This window comes from Nelusetta ayraudi, unplaced genomic scaffold (assembly GCF_046127955.1).
Source record: "Nelusetta ayraudi isolate G7.1 ecotype Tasmania unplaced genomic scaffold, CSIRO-AGI_Nayr_v1 ptg000017l, whole genome shotgun sequence".
Lineage (NCBI taxonomy): Eukaryota > Metazoa > Chordata > Actinopteri > Tetraodontiformes > Monacanthidae > Nelusetta > Nelusetta ayraudi.
Genome location: NW_027466067.1, coordinates 6458168 through 6479503, shown reverse-complemented (window position 1 = coordinate 6479503; position 21336 = coordinate 6458168). Strand labels below are relative to the sequence as shown.

At 42.2% G+C, this 21336-nt stretch overlaps 1 protein-coding gene and 1 long non-coding RNA gene across 3 annotated transcripts; one reads left to right on the top strand and one right to left on the bottom strand.

Moving 5' to 3' along the window:
- Positions 1–704: 704 nt before the first annotated feature.
- alpl (alkaline phosphatase, biomineralization associated) lies at positions 705–13823 on the bottom strand. Of its 2 annotated transcripts, none has more exons than XM_076025020.1 (12): positions 13665–13823; positions 10808–10981; positions 10350–10469; positions 8684–8799; positions 8019–8193; positions 6035–6210; positions 4331–4471; positions 4120–4189; positions 3862–3996; positions 2982–3173; positions 2740–2859; positions 705–1594 (listed from the first exon to the last, which is right to left on the bottom strand). In XM_076025020.1, the coding sequence occupies exons 2-12, from the start codon at positions 10878–10880 to the stop codon at positions 1329–1331; spliced, it is 1584 nt and encodes a 527-aa protein (XP_075881135.1). In that variant the 5' UTR covers positions 10881–10981; positions 13665–13823; the 3' UTR covers positions 705–1328. The 2 variants fall into 2 exon arrangements, with proteins under 2 accessions (XP_075881135.1, XP_075881136.1); XM_076025021.1 differs by lacking the exon at positions 13665–13823 and adding an exon at positions 13203–13498 and having other exon boundaries at positions 10808–10976.
- On the top strand, positions 10988–11622 carry LOC142887394 (uncharacterized). Its single transcript, XR_012926534.1, has 3 exons — positions 10988–11213; positions 11297–11361; positions 11494–11622. It is a non-coding gene; the product is annotated as an uncharacterized LOC142887394 (long non-coding RNA).
- Positions 13824–21336: the final 7513 nt, after the last annotated feature.

The window sequence follows — 21336 nt, the reverse complement described above, 5'->3', positions numbered from 1 at the left end:
GGCCAGTTTTTAGCCGGGGAATCAGAAGGAAGCCCCTGATTAGCAAAGCCAGATTGCAAGAAAAGCACGAAGTTGCCTGGAGGCACTCGGCAGAATCCTAAAATGTTTTTGCGTCATGGCCGTGACGGCGAGGAGACTTCGCTCCATAGCCGTATGAGCTCCATCACCCCGTTTTTCACGCGCCAGCCAGCGTAAGTCCCCCACTCTGTGTTGCCAGGGACCACATGATGCCAAGGAATGAGCAGCTTCTCTCCACTCACATTCCACAAAGCCACAACTGAGCAGATGGAAAAGTACAACACGCAGCATATGTCGTGCTAAAAAAAGACACAAAAGGTGTTTACTGAGGTTTGCCTGGGCAGATGACTGGTGACCGATCGGAAATGTGCGATTTATCGGAAAACAACACAACTGTGTTCTCTTGTTCCTTGACTGAGCGAGCTGTTGTGTTGAAGTGATGTCTCGGGCAGTTTACATTTGCAAGTGGTGGAAGTAGTGCTTGTATCATCTTTCAGCCCTTAATAGAAGCCATGTGTACAAAACAAATAAAAAAAAAATCTACTTTCTCTGCCTGGGTATTCCTAAGTATTTGCTCATAAAACGTCCTATAAATCTCCCAGCAGCATCCACATGGATTCACTGATTTTCATTATAAATAACATTTTCTGGGGAAATGAACCATGGCAATAAAGCTGACAAAAGAGTGTCAGAAAACACAGTTCCTTTATTGGTTAAAATGTTTTACAATTAAATGTTGGACAACAGTGGTTGGCGGGCAGTTTCAGTGCCTTTCGCTGGTTTGCACAAAGAAAAGTATCAGAAATATTTACTATCCTTTATTCCTCCGTCAACTGTGCATTCAGTCGCAACTGATTCCAGCATAAAATCTGCGTAATCAAATGTTTTCATGTGAGCACGGCACAATTATATATTTTGCAACCTTTATGAGGTAGATTATGTCAACTGCACATTTAAGATATGTGAATCCATCCAATTTATATATTCATCTAAAATTGGTGCACACTCAACGTAGAGGCTTAATGGTTCAATAAACACTACTCAATGGACAAACCACATTGAAGAACTCTCATTTTGTGTTAATAGTTGCAGTTCAGTGCAAAAATAATTGGTGTGTGAAGTTCTACATAACTTGCCTAAATAGAGAACAAAACTGCCTCGTACATTTGTCAATTCTTTTCCATGACATTAAGGTGCCCCTAAAGTTCTTCCTATACTCAGAATTTCAGAAATAACATTGAAAAAAAAAATCATATCATGAAAACTGTAAGATGAATAACTGGTTAGGGTTAACGTGGTGCAGAAGAGGGTCAACACAGAAGTCGGGTGACTGTGAGAAGGGCTGTGAAAAAGGGCAGGATGGGGCGCAAACTGGGAGTTGCGCTGTTTTGTAGACAGTGCTGCCTGTTCTGGCCAATGCAACTTGCATACGCCATCACGTGAGGGATGTAGTTCTGCTCGTGGACCCCGTGCAGCAGGTGGGCCATGGGACCCTTGGCAAAAACAGCAACGTCTTCTCCACCGTGAGTCTCCATGACCAACGGAACAGCCGCCTGGGCCTGGTAGCTGTTTTCCTCTGAAAGACAGAACCACAGAAAAAATAGACCTAAGATATTGTTTTGTAACCCTGGGAGAAGAAAAGGAAGAGATAAAATAAAAATGTTTGCCTTTAAGTACTACATTGGCACTGTTAATCTTTAGGAATTACCCAATTTTGCTTCGTCTAAATGTTCTCGCTTAGTGTGGAAAAGCTAGCTGTTAGCGCTCAACTGGCTTGATTCCACTAGCTTTTTGGCTAAACCATAAAATGGAAAAGAGGTGGGCTACTTTGGCAACTGTTAGCAAGCTGTTTAGAGTCATTGGGTATCCCCATAAATTCCTTGTAAGGCACTAACAGCTCAAAAATGCTTACTAAGTACAGATTTTGCAAGAACCAAAATAATGCTAAAAGGAGACAATTACTTTAAAGGGCAGGAAAAGAACTGCTGCAATTTCATTTCAAGATATTTCCACGAGTACGGAGGCAGCCATACTGGCCCACCGTGTATCTACATTTAACACAAAACATGGATCTACTTCGAGTTCCGTGATTTCACCCAAACATCAGTGATAGAACAAGAAATGCATGGCATCAAATGAGAAATCGGAAAACAAGGATTAACAGTCAGAAACACAAATAGGATTCATTTTCAGCGCCAGCAAACATAAAAGCAAACAGTTCTTAATCCCCCGACCCCTGACCCACCAAAAGTTCTTTTCAAAAGAACATAAGGGTTTATATTCCAGACACTACTAGAGCTCAAACACATACACCATCAATCTACTGAGCACTGCATGTACATGGAAAATTGTTATTTACATCACATTCTCTCGCAGGCAGCTATAATCTTAACATGGCAGCAATCATCTGACATTATTTAGCACCAGCTACAAACACAAAAAAAATCAAACATGTCATTTGGCGATCTGTAATTTGCAGTCTGCCCTCAATTGCGCGCGCAAAGCCAATTTTACGTCCTTTCCTAAACCACAATCTACAGCAGGTACTAAAGGAGCAGAGCACTGTTCGTCCTTGCATGAAAGAATGTAATCCTTCGCTTGAAATTGCTTTTTTTATGACAGTATTTCAAGAGAAAAATTAAACAGGAGTGGTGTTGGCTGAGCTTTATTTTTAACCGAAATCTTTTTCTTTCAACAAGAGCCCAACCCCATTTCACTTACGGAAGTTAATGGTGGAAACGTTTTCCCTGGCGCCGTTAACAATTTTGTAACCTGGCCCATTCCCGTACAGGATGGAGGTAAATGGTTTCTGGTCAACATCACTCAGCGCTGGGGCCAGACCTGTGATTGAAGTCAGAGCGTGCAATGAAATGAAACACATTTACATTCTGAAAAACAATTTTTAAAAAACAGATAATATATAGGAGGGTGGGGGGGGGTGGAGGATCAGCAGTAGCACATACCAAATATTGAGTTTCCCCGCAGGGTGTAGCCACCAAAGTTAAACATATGAGAGTGGTCTGCAGTGACGACCGTCAGCGTGTCATGGACGCCGGTCAAGAGGCCTGCCAGGCCGATGGCTCTGTCCATTTCCACAGCTTCATGAAGGGCATGCTTGGCCTTGCCCTCATGATGTCCATGGTCAATACGTCCCCCTGGTAGATATTACAAATTAGCCAAGTTGACCCACAGAAACAGAAAAGATTTATATGATATGTCTTTTTCTATCTCATATTGTATCTCTTTGTAAGTGACGTGTATTGTATGTGTTTTGTGGAATGCAACTCTGATTAAAAAAAAAATGTGTCCACTCAAGTATAATAAGTAATGTGTCCACTGCATGTCAAGCCTATTATAAGAGCTTTTTTTTTCCTGAAGTTGATTTTACAGGAATGGTGGAGTAGCTTTGTGGTAGATTCCATAAGCCAATACAAGAATTTAATGGGAAGAACATAAATTCCTCTTTGGGAAAAGAAACAAACTCAAGTCTTGCGTCAAGATGCATCGGTGAAAATGCTCAACTAATGATAGAACCATCTGCATCAGAAATATGACCATTGGCTTCTGTTTTTGAGGAAAACGATATCCAGTTTCAATAAAGTTCCGCTACTGCAGCATTTGAACTGCGGCCACCATTGTTCAAAAACTTGCAGCTGGTTTCCTGTTTTCATGGCCCTCCTTATCTCTGGCCATTGCCTCACAATTACAGTGTTCATATTTCTTGATATGCTAAAAATAAATAAATAAATAAATAAATAAATAAATAAATAGTCAGATAGGAGCTTTCCAAGATAGGTCTGGGACAATTCAGACCCAGCTGCTTGACATGGAGGCACAACCAACCTTCTACTAGCAGGTAAAATCCATTTGGGTTCTTCCTCAGAATCTTAATGGCCACCTCTACCATCTCTGTCAGCGAAGGGTCGGTCTCTCTGTTCCTCTCCAAGTCGTACATCATGTCCGCAGGTTCAAACAGAGCTGCGAGAAGCAGGAGCCATAATTGAAGGTGAAATAGCAGCCTACAGAAAATGCACACACCCACCAGTCTTCATTTGCACTTCAATTAGAGCTCCATAATGACAACGCTGGCAGGGAACTCACCCAATAAGTAATCCACATTGTTGGGGTTCATTGATAAAAGCTGCTGCTTGTTCCACACATATTGGCCTTTCTACGCATTAAAAAAAGAGAGTAAAACCATAGTCTGACTTATAGTGCAGTCCCTTTGAATTTCTAAGTATGCAAATGTAATTGCGAAGATAAAAAGGGCGCAGCGAAATGCTGAGGAGAGACGAGAGAGGGGGAAACATACGCTGTCCTTTTTTTTTGCAAGCCACTCGTTCACAAGATATCTCCCGTCTTTCCGTGTGCCGTTGTGCTTGCCGACATTGGGGTACTCGACATCGGGCATGTTTTTCGGGTACATGTACTTCCTCCCACCACCCATAACCACCTGCAGAGTCACAGCGCAGAAAGAGATGATTATAACCGTTGCACTCACCGTAACACGGCTGTGCGAACAGGTTGAAGGAGTGAAGGTTTCAGAGCAGAAGCAAAACAAACAGTCGCAGTGGCAATGTTTAACTTGGTGAGCAGACAGAGTTCAGGACTCATCCTTCCATATGTCTAATTTCTTTTACCGACTATTTGCTTCTTTTGCACTCAGAGTGGGGGTGGAAGGGTGCTGGAGGTGGTCCAAGCTGTCTTTGGGCAAGGACAGGGCACAATCTCACGACATTTTCGCACAATATTTTCTTCTTTTTTTTTTTATGGATGAAGTCGCATAACATTAGGTTTCCTTTGGCAGACATGTACTTTATTGCTATTGTACTTTACTGTTAAGTAAAAAAAAAAAAAACAGCAAGTCTTTGGGAATTAATACTCTTGTCTGATGAGATACTCCAGGATTTACATGACTAAACAACCACCCAAGCCTGCTTGGACACAGTGACTTGATCTTGCTCTGACCTTTGACCATAGTGGGGAAACATGACTGACTCCGCTTGTTTACTGTTTCCTCCGAACGTCTGCAGAGCAAAACACCTGCTTCACAAGCACAGTCGTATGACTCTTGCTGTACATCACCGCCACCATCACCCTGGTTATTACAAACACTGGGGACTCCACCTTGTCCACTCACCTTGTGTGGACAAGGTTGGCAAGGTCAACTGAAGTGGCTGCTTCAGAATGACGAAGAAACCCACAGAGGAGCCGCGATGTGGCCTTCAGCAAGCACACACTGATTCTATAATTTTCCCCACAACAAAAGAGTTTTCATTTTTGAATTGGTGGCCTACCAGGAGCTCCAGCTCAGATCTTAATGACCAGGTGTGTGCAAAGACACTCACATCGTCATCAGTTTAACCGTTTAACCAACAGCATTGTCAATCTGGACTGGGATAGAAAACTGAACGTGGTTGTGACTTGTTGTTAACCTGTTTCTAACGAAGCTGCCCATGTAGTGGATAGACTCCAGCAGCCTGTCTGTGAGTGCAATATGAATTGCAATTAAAATGTAAAAAAATAAAGTAAAATAAAAAATAAAAAATAGATGGATGTTTGCAAGGGAAGGTTGATTTCCACAATAACCAAAGTTCTATAATGGCTTGTGGAAATGGGTTTTCACTGGAAGAACTTGACAGGTTGTTGCAAAGGTTCAGCTGACATCAAGCCACCGCAGCCTTGGCAAATGAATCCTGAAGGAGGCTCACTGACTGTCCATTCAGCTAAGACTATAAAAAATTGACTTCATAATTTCAAAGTATTTTTTTTAGGAGTCCATCACATAAACAGGGTCATTGCCGTGTTCATGTTCACATCCAGACGTCACCTGTTCCTAAAATGAACACCAATTTGCATTCATTTGGCTTGTTTCAACATCATCAAATCGCTGACGTAAAAAGCTTTACCAAATAAATACCCATCACAGAGCTGCCTTCTGGATATTGCCCAAATGACCTGAAGTAAACTAATAACTCTGACTTAAGCTCACTTAGGTAAAGCTGTTTTGACTCACATCGATATTGGGAATGTTTTCAAACAGCTGTCTGGCAATGTCCTTGCAACCAGCTTCCACGGCCTCAGCTGGCATCTCGTTGTCGGAGTACCAGTCCCTGTCCACGCTGTGGGCGTAAGAAGCACTGGGGGTTGCGTGGTTGACTCGTGTTGTTGTCACAATTCCCACCGACTTGCCTGGAAGTGGACAAACACATGCACAACGTTTTGGATTTCAGGACGAGAACATTGTTTTTCTTATGAACAAAAAATTACAAATACATTCCATTCTTTTAATTCTGGCGCCTTGTGTGTTTTTCTGATGGCCTTCTCGAAGAGAGAGAACACCAAAGGGAAACTCTGTTTGGTATTACTCAGACTTTATTTGCAGTGGGAGTGTGTCAGTTTGGCTAAAACAGAAAGTGATTTTAGAAGTTGTTGTACAATGCATTTAGTTTGCAGCCAACGTCTTGGGAAGGTAAAGCAGTTGTTTTGTATGCAATAGTAAATCTCGGTTATTACCTATTCCCTATCGTTTTTTTGAAAACATAAATTAACGAGGAATGAATTGTGGTGCTGGTAAAAACAGCAATTTTGTTGTGTAGTTCAGGGGCTCCGGAAAAAAAACATTCACATTTTTTTTTCTGGTCCAAAGAACAAATTTAGTAACCCGTCGACAAATATTTAAAAGCATGTAAATTGGGTTCAGCTAATAAATGTTCTTGGGTTCAAAAAAAACTTTGCAGCAGTGAGCAGTCTTGGTAAAGACGTAATGAAAAACATTTTTGTATTTTTTATCAACGTGCAGGTTAGCTTCGCCCTGTTATGCTCCCTCTGTAACAATTTGAATTTCTCTTTATCTGACACCCTTCAACTTATAGACAGAGTTTCTCTATAGCACAAACGCACACACGCTGTGCAAGCAAGACCTGACCTCCCTCTAACCTGAATTTATCTCCAAGCACACCTTTTGAAAATCCCCGGTTCTCAGTCCGCCCACATCTCTGTCTGACCCTGTGTCTTACCTTTTATTTCACTGTCTTTAAAGGGTTTTAGTGGACCATGATTCACCCTTGAAACACTCAAGTAGTCTCAAATGGAATCAGTTGTCACTGGCATACTTTTCATAGACATCTTATGAGGCTCTGTGTTGTGTTGTAGTCCCATTTGAAGTATAAACTGATAACTAAATGAATTTCCCACAAACAAATGTGTTGGTTTGATGGGTTTTGTTATTCAACAATCATACTTCTAGCTGTTATTGTTGCTTGTTTTCTTTTTTGGAGAAAAAACATCTCGGAAAAATAAACCCAGAAACCTTATGTAACTCCATTGAAATGGCTGAACAGAGAATTTCCAAGCAACAAAAAGTTGTTCTGGATGGAGAAATCATTTTTGTGTCATTTCTTTCTTCATCAAAAGAAATAGTTGATTGTAAGTTTGCCGATCATTACTACAATATATTGACTTATGGACTATTTTGGCAGTAGTCACCGAGACCGAAGACAATGTTAACCTCATTGGTTGTCAACTCATATGCCATGCCAGCTGGGGGCACTGTGTCAGCGGCAGGAGTGTCATACTCGCTGTTACAAATCAATGATTTTAAGGAAGAGACACGTGAAGCGTTGCTTTGATCGTTTGACAGCTTCATGCTTTGGTTTCAATAGAACCCCATTGAAACAATTCTTGTCAATCATAAACACCCTGAGGAGAACTTTAGCTCAAAGGATGAACTGCTGATTTATTCAGAGTAAAAAAAAACAACAACAACAACAAAACACCATACTCCGTTCACGAACACTTCAAAGCCACTGCTTTGAGCAACAATGTAGCAACAGCGGCAACCGTGATAAGGTTTACGCAGAACTGAAACACACAGCAACAGTATTGAAATATGTAAGACGTCAAAGGAATGTTGATCCAAGCAACCTAGTTATAGGAGTAGAATACAATCTCCGTATCATATGAGACTCACACTTGGTGTTTGTGCGATTTGGACCTACCTGCATCTTTGGCCCATTTGAGGATGGAGGTGACCTCGTTGCCCTTGGTGGTGTTACACTGGGCTCGGACAGCAGCTGCGGTCACTCCCACCGTGCCTTCGTTAGCTTTGACCCCACAGAGGAAAGCTGTCGCCGTACCAGCACTGTCTGCCACCTGCGCGTTAGTGTTGTACGTCTGTGGAGTTGCAGAAACAGTGACGCGCAGTCAAGTGTTAACCGCTATCACTTGTATGGGTTTACTTAATGTGGCATGTATGTGGTTTGCATGTTACTTGGGATGCAAATTGCTATATCTATTTCCTCTCATGTCCACAGCGTGGTGGCTATTTTTGGTTAGAATTCTGACTGCCAGCAGTAAAACAATGTATTTCATTACATCTCTTCATATATCACAAAGGCTTAATGCATCTAAAATCATGTGTCTGTCCAGAAGGCAAGTTGGTGTGAGTCAAAATTGATTGTTTTTGGAATTTGTTGAGTGGTATGTTGTGTTATCTTAAAAATCAATACAAATCTTTTAAAATAAACCTGTGACCCCTAACATGACAATCAATGACCATGATTTTTTGTGATTTTCTGTCTTTATTTCTTTTTTAGAGGGCCATTACATTGATCAATACATTGTTCCACTCAGTATATAAAAAAAAACAGTAACCGAGTCAGACCTTGGCCAAAGACACAAAGGGGAAGCGCTCCATCTCCAGCTGTGTCTCCTCTCCGCTCTGCCCGCTCAGCTGACCCTTCAGTATCCGAGCGGCTGTTACTGTTGGCACGCCCATCCCTAAACACCAAGAACAGGTCGCCCTCCATCAACCCCAGACAGGATATTTTCAAAATCAGAAGAATGGTTCCTCCTAAATAATTACATTGATGATAACATAAATTGTTGCTTCACTGAAGGCGCAAAGAGGAGAGCAAAGTTGAATAGACCTTTAAGGCCACGGGAAGAGGGAGGCGACACAAATCTTTTGCACACATGTCCAACATTGGTCCTGTTTTTCCCCTCCTGAGGGGGGTGAAGTTGGGGACAAAGTTTGGCTTTACTGGCAAAGCTGGACCTGCCTCCAGTGGAAACAGTTTACTGCGCAGCTGAGACCTAATGCCTCAGCAGGACGTGTAAATCCTTTTCCACTTTCTCAACTGCTCTCTGTCATCATCTCACTTTTCTTGTCCGTTCTTTGTTATTTATCAGCTACACCAACATGATCATGCATGCAGGAGGGTGCAAGAATGTCCCGATGTGAGAAAAAAACAGAGGCCCAATGGAGTGTGAAGGCGATTATGCAACCAATCACAGCTGTAGTGCGAACACACGACCATGAGGCTATCAGCAGCGCTAGTTCACCTTGCGTGTTTAATGAGGTTCATTCCTACACGGTTACTAAGTCTGACATCAGCGAAACTTGAACTTCTGGCAGCGCCAGACCTTCTAAAGTTGGAATTTAACCAACTGTTGCAGGCATTCGGACCCTTTCTCAGCCTCTGTGATGCTAATAGCTCAGAAGCATCAATTCAATTAGTAAAAATGTCAATGCAAAGTCATCTGTGCAAACAATCAGTAACGCTGACAGCAAGGCTCACTTTACTGCACAATTAGTGCATTTCCATAAACCCTTTGAACGCACATGAGGAAGAAATTCACATTAGATTCGCATTCTTTTATGTAAAAAAACTGAAAAAAATAATTTAACAAATTTTAAACTTGCTTCAGGTGCATAAACAGGTTTGCAGAGTAAACATCCAGTAGCCATGAAACGCTGTACTGTTTTACGCAGCCTCCTTGAATCGCATTAAATTCATTTCAAAACCAATATTTCAACGTTTTGAAATGATTAGAGCCCATTCCTGCTTGCAAAAATCTCGAATGACAGACTGAAAAGGCTGATCATCATCTTATCTGAACTTGATACGCAACAAGGAGGAGGAGGCACCTATGAGTCAACACACTGTAATGACCGACTTTACAGATGTCATTGCTTTTTTTATTGGCACATTTCAATGCATGCTGCTTCATGAGCGTCTGTTACAAAACACATTTAAGTGACTGTTTTTCCCCCACAACTCCCTCTCAGCTCGTTGTTTTTTCCTTCTCCTCTGCAAAGGGATACTGACACATTGTGCCACTCATCTCGGAGCAGTAAACACTGAGACAGGCTTTGAAAGGAGGCGGAGGCGGGGGAAACCTCGTGAACCTGTGCGGCGTGCACGGTGTGCATATAGAGCGGGCCCGACTCTGCCGTCTATTCTCCAGAGGGACTTCACAACATTTCAGGAAATGTATTTCCCCCCCTGCCACAAATCAATCAACTCAGGACGCTCATTACGGCTTACCGTCTCCCAGGAAGAAGATGAGATTCTTTGCGATCTTCTGATTGAGAGTCTGTATGGTCAGCGCGTTCTGCAGGGTCCGCTGGGCCCAGTCATTCCAAAACTTGGGATCTTTTTCTGCCTCTGTGCGTGACGACAAAGCAGACAAACTTGGCTTGTAAAAATGCAAGACGACGCTTGAAGCGCACCTATCTTAATTTGCTCCCATGTGGCTACAAGGGAGTAATCACACCTAGGAATGGGAGATCCTGTTATTTTCTTGATGATAGAGAATTCAACCCGGGGAGCGGTTAAAAAAAAAAAAAAAAGAAACATTCACAACATTCAGAAAAAGGAAGCCAAAATTAAGGTTCCCTCAAAGGACTCCTAAAATTATACAACCTTAGGAAACTGTATTGTTGAATAAACTTCTGTTGTAAACTGAGACCTTTTTTTATTCATCAATATATATGTGGACTTACCAGGGAACTGTGGCTTCTCCAGACTGGCCGCAACGAGGCAGGACCAAGTGACGAGCGCTACTGTCACCTTCATGGTGTCGCGTCTGTGAGGCTTTGAGGTGTGTCGTAGCTGATGACTTTATACCGTGCCGCTCTCAAAAGGCTGAGGGAGGCTGTCTGCAGCCGCACGCTCGGCTAGCGGGGGGGAGAGAGGAAAATCATACACACAGCAATTAAGTTGGTGTCATCCCGTCACACGCCAGCCAACTGGTTTAATATCTATTTACAACTCTCGGCTTGTGATTTGCAGCTCAGGTAGCCGCCCTGTAAGTCACCAGTGCAGTCGGTTTGGAGCTGGGAACTCAAGTTTTCTCAATGTCCCAACAGCTGTGGCCCATTTGGATTCACGGCAACCTCCTCATACCAGGTTTTCGCTGGTACGAGGATGCTTTATCTTCATTTGTTTGGATTCGGTTTGGCCACAGAATTTCAAATATGTTTGCCAACAAGGCAGTGGAAATATTAGCCTTTCCTTTGTTGCATTTTCCTCTTTCTTTTATACTTCCTACCAAGCGGTAAAAACATCAAGAAACTAAGATTGCAAATTAAAGCTTTAGAATTGGCAGAGATGAGGAAAGACCAAGAATCCGTCCCAATTTTCTCAGCTTTAGAGTCAAGAATAAAGAAGGAAAGAAAAGGACTTACAGAATTAAACCTAAACTGATGATTGAGGGACTCCTTTCATTCCAATTGGCTTCTCAGGCAAACATAGTAAATGCAAGGAGGTAAAAAAGCTCACGCAACTTGCTGCTTCCATGTCATCAAGCCTTTGAAATGCATTTCTTTTGTCGGCCCTCAGCCTTGTGTCAGTAGTAATAAAGTGGTTGCTCTCAGCCCACCATCAGGCCTAAGAGCAGGAGCAGAACGTGGGGGATGGCAGGACGTGGGGGTGGGGTGGCTTGGAGTTAAGCGGGCGGCTTTTGCCTTGAATGCAAGTCGTCACAACAGGGGCCTGATGGGTCCCAGCCAGTCAAGCTTTCATCTATAATTATCCACACCCTCCTCCTTTCTTCGCTGTGCTTATGGTCAAGGTCGTTTTAATTGGATTGAGCTACAACACCAAGAGGTTTTAAGGGTCTGAATAAAGCCGATTAACACCGAGTGATTGACAGGGTACGTCTCCGTATGGAGAAAAAAACCCTCTATATTCCAATAATCAACCGCGCTGAAGGTAGATTTTGTTAATAAAACAAGTGTGAGGTTGTAATCAAACGCCAATTAAACAGGATTTCAATCCATCTTCCAGTTTGCCAACAGTTGTTGAACCAGACATCTGACATTAAAAAAATAGACATCAATTCTCCAACTCGCAAAATACAACTTAGTCAATCACCTCAAAACACTTCGGACGCAACAGACAAGTCCAAGTTCGCCCACGCATGGATGAATCGGTAAATATCACAATAAACCGTCAATCATCGATGTCGCTTGGAGCAGCAGTTTTTCCGAGACGTCGGCCAAGACGCGCTTAAAATCTACCAGGTCCACCGAGGGGCAGTGAGCTGGCCAGTCTGCAGGTGAAGTAGCAAAGCAGAGCCAGCAGAGCCACCAGCAGGATGCCAGTCAGGGCTGCAGTCAGGATCACATGGACTTCCACTTCACTCAAGGCGTCCCCAGGCATGCTCACGCACGTCTATCTCACAACCCAGCAGGTGTTTGTTTTGTTTGTTTTTAAAAAAAAAAATTAATAACGCTTGTAAATAATGCCTGCCTCCGCCCTTCGTTTTCTCCTGGCTGTGATGCTGCTGTAATCTGAAGCAACTCACTCCCATGTGCCACTCCGACAAATAGCAGCACCCCAGGAAGGATTAGGCTGTTCAATTATGCTCAGGGATGGAGAGCTGGAAGGTAGAGGCTGCGATTAAAAAAAAGAAAAAGAAAAAAGAAAGTCGCACCTCTGCACATGCCTGGTGCTGCGCCACGGTAGCACAAAGATCCCTTTTCTGTCTCGGCCCACTCTGATGGTCAAGTACACCAAATAACAGTTGCCAAAAAAGGGAACTTGGTTTGCTTCTCACACAAAGCTGCCGGATCCAGGCGTTTGAATGCATGCAGAATAACCCATGAGAGAGACACACACACCCCCGACAGCTCACAGACCTATTTGAGCGCAGAGCTCATGCATTGTAAAACAGGATTAATTTGATGAAAATGTAACAACAAACTGCAACATTACTCCATGGAGTGGACCGTGGCACAGAACTGTGACAAACCTGCACAAACTCAATTTGCATTACAAAACGAAACATTTTTGAATAAAGGATGACATGAACGCATGGAACCCTACATGGATTGTTAAAGCAATGCCAGTGTAAAAGGGCAGGCAACAGTGAGCAGTGCAAAAGAAAAAAAGTACTAACCTCGAACGAGCAATTCAGCAGTCAAATTGATACAGATGTTTGTTGTTGTTGTTGTTGTTGTTGTTGTTTTGTCTTTTTTAAATATCACAGTGGTAATTGGATGGTAGTTGAATCAGAGCTGTGCACCAAATCCCATCCAGGGGCGGCACACCGTGCTGCTGAAAAACGGGAGTTGTTCTCCTCTCCTCGGCGCAACAGTTGAATGTATCTCAGTATTTGAATCCCGCTCAGCTGCCTCGGCACCGGCTTTAACTCAACATTCAGAGCGCATACCAGGAGGAGCGATGCAGAAAATGCAGGATGTCCCCACAACTACATTGCAACACGGAGTTTCACCAACGGAACCTGTTGTGTTCCGTGGTGTGTGTGTGCGTGTGTGTGTGCGTGTGTGTACGTGTGTTTGTGTAGAGGGGAAGGGGATCGAGGCAAAAGCAAAGTTCCTTTCTTGTTTTACTTACTGCGAGAGTCGATATCAGGAGCAGAAAGGGGTAGAGATGGAGTGTCTGCAGCTCATTCAGTCCCGGGCAGAGGAGGCTCCGTGTGACTGCTCTCCGTTCCCTGGTCCGGTGGCGACAGAGGCTTGTGGGGCTCTGTGAATAACGGTCTGTACCCCCACGAGGTTGGTGGGGGGAGAGGGAGGAAAAACGCTTTAGAAATAGCCTGACTATGCCATGTTGCCGCCGTGCAGGGTTAAATAGACCGAGAGCGCCGCCTGCCGTTTGAGTGGGGAACTGCTTGAAGGACGGCGCACCCGTGATTATAGGACTGTGATAAACGGTGTTTTAAGAACAGCAATTACACGTCTTATGTGAAGCTTATGTTTTGTTTTGTCTTTTCTCTTTGTCTTTTCTTAATCTTGTTAATGTTTTATTCTTATCCTTAATCTTACTCTTTAGAAGAACTAGTGTGATAAGAATTAAAATATTACTACTAATAATAGTAATACTCATGTTAGTAGTGATATTTCATTCATTCATTCATTCATTCATTCATTCAGTCAGTCAGTCAGTCTTTTTATCCATTATTCAAAACCATGTTCCATGGCTCTCTCCGTCTCTGCGTGGGTTCTCTCCAGGTACACTGGCTTCCCACACGGTCCAAAGATGTGCACATTAGACAAACCTACAGCTCCGAACTGTCCGTGGGCGTGAGTTCTCATGCAAATCGACATCTCCGATTTGCTCCAGCAGCCATGAGTGCATGGGTGGGTGGTGATATAAAAGGTATGGATGTTTGGATGGACGTCATACTACTGCAACTGCACGTCTGAAGGCTTTTCCATCGTTCAGAGCCATTTTGTCAGCACTCTGATTGAAAACTGCCTTTTAAAATAAAATGCCACGTCACAAAGCAGAGTGAAAAATGCGTGTTTGGATATTGTTTTCCCCCCACATGAAACACAGTAACTTTACAACTAAGTTTGCTGTTATTATTGGATACCGTTATGTTCTCATCATCATCATCATCATCATCATCATCATCATCATCATCATCATCATCACCATCAACATCATCATCATCCTCAACAACAACAACTATAGAGAAAAGTTTCAGAACTGCTGAAAGGACTTTAAAAAAAAAAAAAAGGATGCAGGGGCAGAACACAAACTGAAGATGGCAGTCATGTTACTCTTTGACAGCTGCAACTGTCATTCGAAAAAAAAAAATAAACATGTTTTGAAGTCAGACTGCAATAAAGTATGATGAATCCCCACAATCACAACTAATGACACTTCTGAATTTATAAAGAAAGCAGTGAGAGCAGCTGAAGGCATAGTCCTCGAATACTTTCTTCTTGGAAGAAAAAATATATTAATGTTTTTATCATTACAGTCAGCACTATTTATTTAGTAATAATCACGGACAGAATGTTTTTTTTTTCCCAAGCCTCGCCTTTTCCCAAGTCTCCAGGTTAAGGGAAATATATCCTAGGAAATGTATGTTGTTGTTTTGGTTTTGGTTTTTGTTTTTATATTAATTTAAAAAAAAAAAAAAAAATATATATATATATATATATATATATATATATATATATATATATATATATATATATATATATATATATATATATATGTGTGTGTGTGTGTGTGTGTGTGTGTGTGTGTGTGGAGACTCAGATGCATATCATTCCTTAAAACCTCTCCTTTAAAATGAGTAAAGGTAAAAATCAAAGCCAATTGTGTGCAAAAACTATAAACTATGAAATTAACCATTTACGTTGCTCTTTTCTTAACATTTATAATATCTCTGTAACCAAACTAGCTTGTTGGGGTTAGCATATTCTTAACTGGCAGAAGTTAAAACCTGAACCTCATTTTTTTTTGTTGTTTTTATTTAATGTGATTGAAAAAGATGTTGGTGTTTTGTTTTTTTTACAACACACTTTCGCTGGTCTGGTATATGATTATATTAAAGTAAAATGTTCTACGAATGGATTTTTAAGGGACCACACGAGTTGAAATATACAATTGTGCTCCAAGTGTGTTCTCATACTGTCAGTTTTAATTGTGTGTTTACGTTACACGACATCTATTACGGTATCACTGCCTTGAGTGATAGTGAAGTGAAAGCTGCCTCTTAACCGTGTAGCGAAGTGAGAGCGCGCACTTCCGGGTTAACGGCGCAACGGAGGAAGTAGCGGAGGGATGGGAACTATCTTGACAGAGAGGCTCTGTGTCCCTGGTCGGCTCGACTGGCTCGCTGTCCCAGCTCAGAGCGCACAGCGTGAAGGCAGTGGCAGCGACGTATCTGACGGAAAGCACGGTAAGACAATTTGTCTCTTAAAGTTTGCTAAATAGGAAACCATGTAAAGTTATGTATACGTGTAGTTAGTAATTCTACTGGGGATCATGACAAAGTAGCACTCGTCACAAATTCAACGTTTCAGTTGTTGTTGCTTTTGCTGTCGCGTTTCACTATCGTTTACATTTTAAATAAAGTTTTGTTTTAAACTAACATCCCCAGTTTGCCTAAACATGTGGGGAGTTCCGGTATTTTGTTTTTTAAATAACAGTTTATGATTCATTATTGAATATACCTTAAAGTAAGGGACACCTTTACGAGTTCTTTTTCTTAACGAGTTGTCAATTTCATGCTGTCAGAAATGTATCTTTGTCTTTGTTTTCTTTTCGCTCTGCGTCAGAACTTTCCCCGCGTGAACCCACTTTTGAGTGTGGTGAACACGGACCCACACTTATGCGTCTGCATCGAGTCCAACCAACTCCTGCCAGTAGAAGCCCGTGGACAAGTCAGCTTCACGTACATTTGCTTGATTTTAGTAGTTTAGTAGTGGTTAGTGTTTAGTAGTTGTTTGTACAAACATTTTCCATGTGGTCCTCTGTTTGGGACAGACAACTAAACCGTTCCTGAAAGAGTCAGTTCTTTAGCCCTCCCCAAAAATTGAGCAATATTTTTCAACATAAACCAGCAAATATCAGAGTTTGAAACACATTATCAATCAGTTGATCTCCCAAAACAAAAACCTTAAAAGATTGCCAAATATCGTCTAGTTGTGCTGTTTTTTTTTTTTTTTTTTCTTCGCTTGGAAGACTAGGTCTGTTGAAATTAAAGTCTAAATGGATAGCAGCGGTTGGATGTCGTGATACACCTCCAGCTCTCAATCTGACTGTGCCAGTTTTGTTTCCTAAATGTGAATTGCATCATTTCCGAGTCAGCTTGGCAAAACATTAAGTCTCTTGTTATTACATGCAGACAATCTCACCTTGTTACTGTTTTGTTTCATTACTGTTTACATATTCTAAGAGAAAAGACCAAGATCCCTGCACTGTTTGTCTGGCTACTTGTGCTGTAGCATAGGTATATATAGGTATAGGTATGGTTTTCCTCATGCTCAATCCTGTAAATTTTAACCAACTACCTACATTGAATCGGAAATACATTTAAAGGATTGTGAATTTAAAATGAAACTTAAGTGTTTTTCGAGGCTTAGGTTTGTCATTTTGTTGCATGATTTCTTTGAGCTTCTTCCATAGAGTCTGATGGTTTGGTAACATCATAGGGAACTGGAGCAGAGAGTCAATACAGGAGTTATTCATTACCTAGGTGTGACTGTAAATATGCTACATGCTTCCCCAACAATTTCTCTAGTGCCATGTAAACGCACTGACTGTGGGAGAGGTAGTCTCTTATCTGCCTGGACCTTGGCTCTAAATTGTATTGTAAACAAGCCTCCATGTGCCACACTAATCCTGGTCTCATGCTGAAAAAGGGTCAAGACGGGGGACCTGCAAAAATCTCAAATGTGATTCATGGCAAATTGCGAATTAGCTGCTCCTGTGACGTTTGCCAGGGCAGGGTGATTGCCAGTTTTACTGGCGTCTAATTCAGAACACCTCTAAACATGTTGAGGAGGAGCTGCTGACCCCAGTCCTCCAGTGAGCAGGAATGCGAGTCATTTCAGTTATGCATATGTGAGACGAAAGCACTTTATTTTATTTGCATGTCTAAAAATAAACCAGAAGTGTGATGATTCTGGTCAACATCCATTGGCTTAGTCAAACAATCCCACTGCAGAGTGGGGAAAAGTCTGGGAAAGCAGCTTATTTTTTCATGTTAACACTCCACTATCAGGGTGTTTTCAAGGAAACACATTTGCGAGGAGGAAGAAAAAAAACAGGAAAAAAAAAGTAAACCAGTTTCCAGAACCCCATCTCAATGTCAGGAGTCAGGAGCTGGCCTCGTGAGACAACCTTGTCTTATCTGTGGCCTTGTAGGAACAGACACAGTCGCCACAACAATAGAGATATCCAGAGCGGCTAACGACTGTATTAATGAATTTCCTTGTGTTGAGTCATCATCCCTCTTGGCTGGAATTAATACACGGAACGTGCCTGCAGGCGCAAAAGTTTTTAGTGCTTTAGTGGTTTAGGCATGTGGTTATGACCTGGCATACAGGTCAAAGGGCCAAACAGCTGGCCGCATGCAAGATGGTGTGCTATGCTGTGTAATCCTGAGGTTATAATCAAAGCCCTGCACCTTCTCTGCATCTTTGTATTTTTTCAAGTGAACCTTTGACTTCAGTCGTCCTCTTGGCCATTAAAATAGAGTCAACTGTTTGCGTATGTTCATGAGGAGGAAGTTATGTTTGGCTGCTGTTTCTTAACTTGGCACACCAGATGGAACACTCCCCGATTCCTTTGGGTTTACCAGAAGTATCCATCCAGGAAAGAGCCCACGGAAAACATTTGAAAAGTGGAAGGTGACTGGACAAGCTCTGTCTGGTTGACCAATCAGATTTTTGCAACATTAGCTATATGCCACCACCCCGTGGCAGACTGCCATTCGCTGTAGTGTTTCATGGACCTCTTGCCAAAACCAATCAGGAGGAAAGTTAAACAAGTGCGACCTCGAGTGCTATTTTTGACCCTCTCATGATGTGAAAATGTCGTTCACTTCTGATTAAACTGCTGCTCTTTCACGGAATCCATTGTTTATACATTCTGAGTAGCTTCTTCTTCTGTGGTTTTCCAGAGAAGCTTGGAGCTGTCACTTCCCGATTCCATAGCTCCTGCAACAAGAAACACAATCAGTCTGGTTAGGGAAACCAATTTTACCTTCAATTATTTTAAGGTAGATTGAAAGCGCTGTCCGTTGGAAATTCTTGCTTGCAAATCGGGGTGATCTGAAGCAATTTCCTTATGGTCGAGCCCTCACAGGGCCTGAGACGACAACAAGTTATTTGGATTTCAAGGTCACGTAATCATAATTATGAAGTGAGACACGGAACACAAGGCTTAGATTGTCACTTGGCTGGTCTTTTGGCCCGTTGTGTTTAATTGCTGTTCCTCTGTGGTCTGAAACCACATCTTCACCGAGCATCTGACTGGCTCACCACAGCGGTTTTGACCGAAATGCCTCCCCACGTACACAGAATTTGTTTACTGGCAGTTTGCATCAAGGCTGACCGTAAATCACCTGTAATCTCCTTCCTCACACCGATGTCCCGTCAGCGGCAGTCTTTCCTTTTGTTCCCGTTTTTTCTCCTCGTAAATACTCTGCTAAACGCAGTTCCCAATCGACAAACACAAACGATTGCCAGTTGCACTTGGGGGAATGCCCCATGAAGCAAACAATTGTCGGCTTTGTAGGACCAGTGACGAAATTGCTGACGCATGTTAGTGGTTTTACAGCCTCCCCCAAAGGACGTGGCCCCGTGCCTTTTCCATGAACCATGATATCTAGACCCCTCCTATCATCGTTCCTTGGGAAAACTATTGATGTGAATGTCACTCAAGTATTTTTTTTTTTTTTTTAAAGAATTCCCATTTGAAGCCACCAAAGCTTTCACTTGCTGAAGTTGTATCAAGTTACAGCAAGATGACACAGGACCTTTGAGATATCGATGAAATTTTAAACATCATCGTTTTGAGCAGTGGTGTAGTTTCGTTTATTAAAGGGGGAATACTCTGATTTTTTTCCTCTTCCCAGGCTCGTACACATCTGTCCCGCAGCAGCTATTTCATAAAAACACAAAACAAGAACCACCATCATACTCAGTAATGTATAAGGTATCCAGCATCCACATATGAGTGAGATCACAAAAGATTATGTACTGTCTAAATGTAAATGTACTGTAAGCAACATAAGATATATAACATTTACAACTGGACTTTAATTTACTGACGAACAGCAGTCACGAGACAAATTTGTTAAAATAAAGAAAAATGAATAAATAATTAACACACATACATAAAAAAAAAAACGCTTTGGCATTTAAGTGCAAAAACTGGTGCAAACACAAATCAATTTTCTGAAGCGGCACTAAAGCAATGGCTGACTCTCAAACAGATCCGAACATGCTGTAAGACATCCTCTTAATCACGTTCTTAAATGGGAAATGGAACGTTGTACTGATGCGTTTCTTTGTGCATATTTTAGTAGTTGTACGGTAATTCAGAACATTTTCTAGTGGTTTTACGGCATAAACCTGTGTATCACGTAGACCACACCACGGCTTCTGAGGATTCGGTTAGAGAAGTGATTTTGCGTTCACATCTTAACACAGGCACGAAACATCAAGGACACATTTCCGTTAGAAATGTTTGATATTAGTCACTCAATATTATTGGAACAGGAAGGGGAAGGCAGGCAGAGAATTGAGTCGGGATGTGTTTATATGTGTGTGGGTGCAGCAAGTGCAAGCGTAGACCTCAATGCCAGGAAAGTGCTAAAGAGTGTGCACCCACGCGTAGGAATGTGTGTTTGTGTGTGTGTGTGTGTATGTGTGTTTGTGTGTGTGGCACAACTGCACGGTCTGAGACCAGACGATTTTGTTGCCCTCCATTGTGAGTCAACTTGGGCCACACACTCGAATCAGGAAATTTTGGTCTGAGTAATTCAGGAAGCAACACTTGTTTTGTTATCATAATCACTTCATCGGCTCCATGTAGAATTTTGATGGAGAGCAAGTGCATTGTCCTGGAGCTTTTTGCCTTTGTGTTTGTGTGGGCTTGTGTTTGTATCTGTGTGTGTGGGAGACATCGATATCCTCCATTATTCCTTCTTTGGCTCTGGGCTATGGGTCAGTGGAGGTTTTATGTAACTGAAAGTGTCCTAAAAACAAATGACGCCCACTGACCTCCGCCCCTCCTCCACCCCTCTCTGTCGCTATCCATCGTGTGTTCTGTTGTGACTTCACTGGCTGGGTCACTGGCTGGTTTAAGCTGCTGTACACTTACCTAGTTTTTAGGCCATTATTTGAGCTGCACAACCCATTTTAGAGAAGAGCTGAGTTTCGCTTTTTTATCAGGCATCACTAGCTGCGTTTCCATTACAGTTTTTCGCAAAGGTTTTTCGAAGTTTAGCTGTTTTTTTATTGCAATATTTAGGTTTTGCGCAATTCTAGGGGTATTTGAAATGCAGCTACTCTTGGTTCAGTGTAGCACAGTAGTACCAAAGGCATGCACATATTCCTCAGTTTTTGGTCTTTTTGTTTCTCTCTCTCTCTCCTTCTCTGCCCCTCTGACCACGACAGGGACATTTATATTAGAGACCAAATTGGCAATTTGAGGGAGGCAGAGTACAACTACCATTTCTCTCTGGGAGAATTCTACAAAATAAACAAGCCACACACTGATTAAGACCATTTGGTGGCTGCCCAATTGCTCCTCA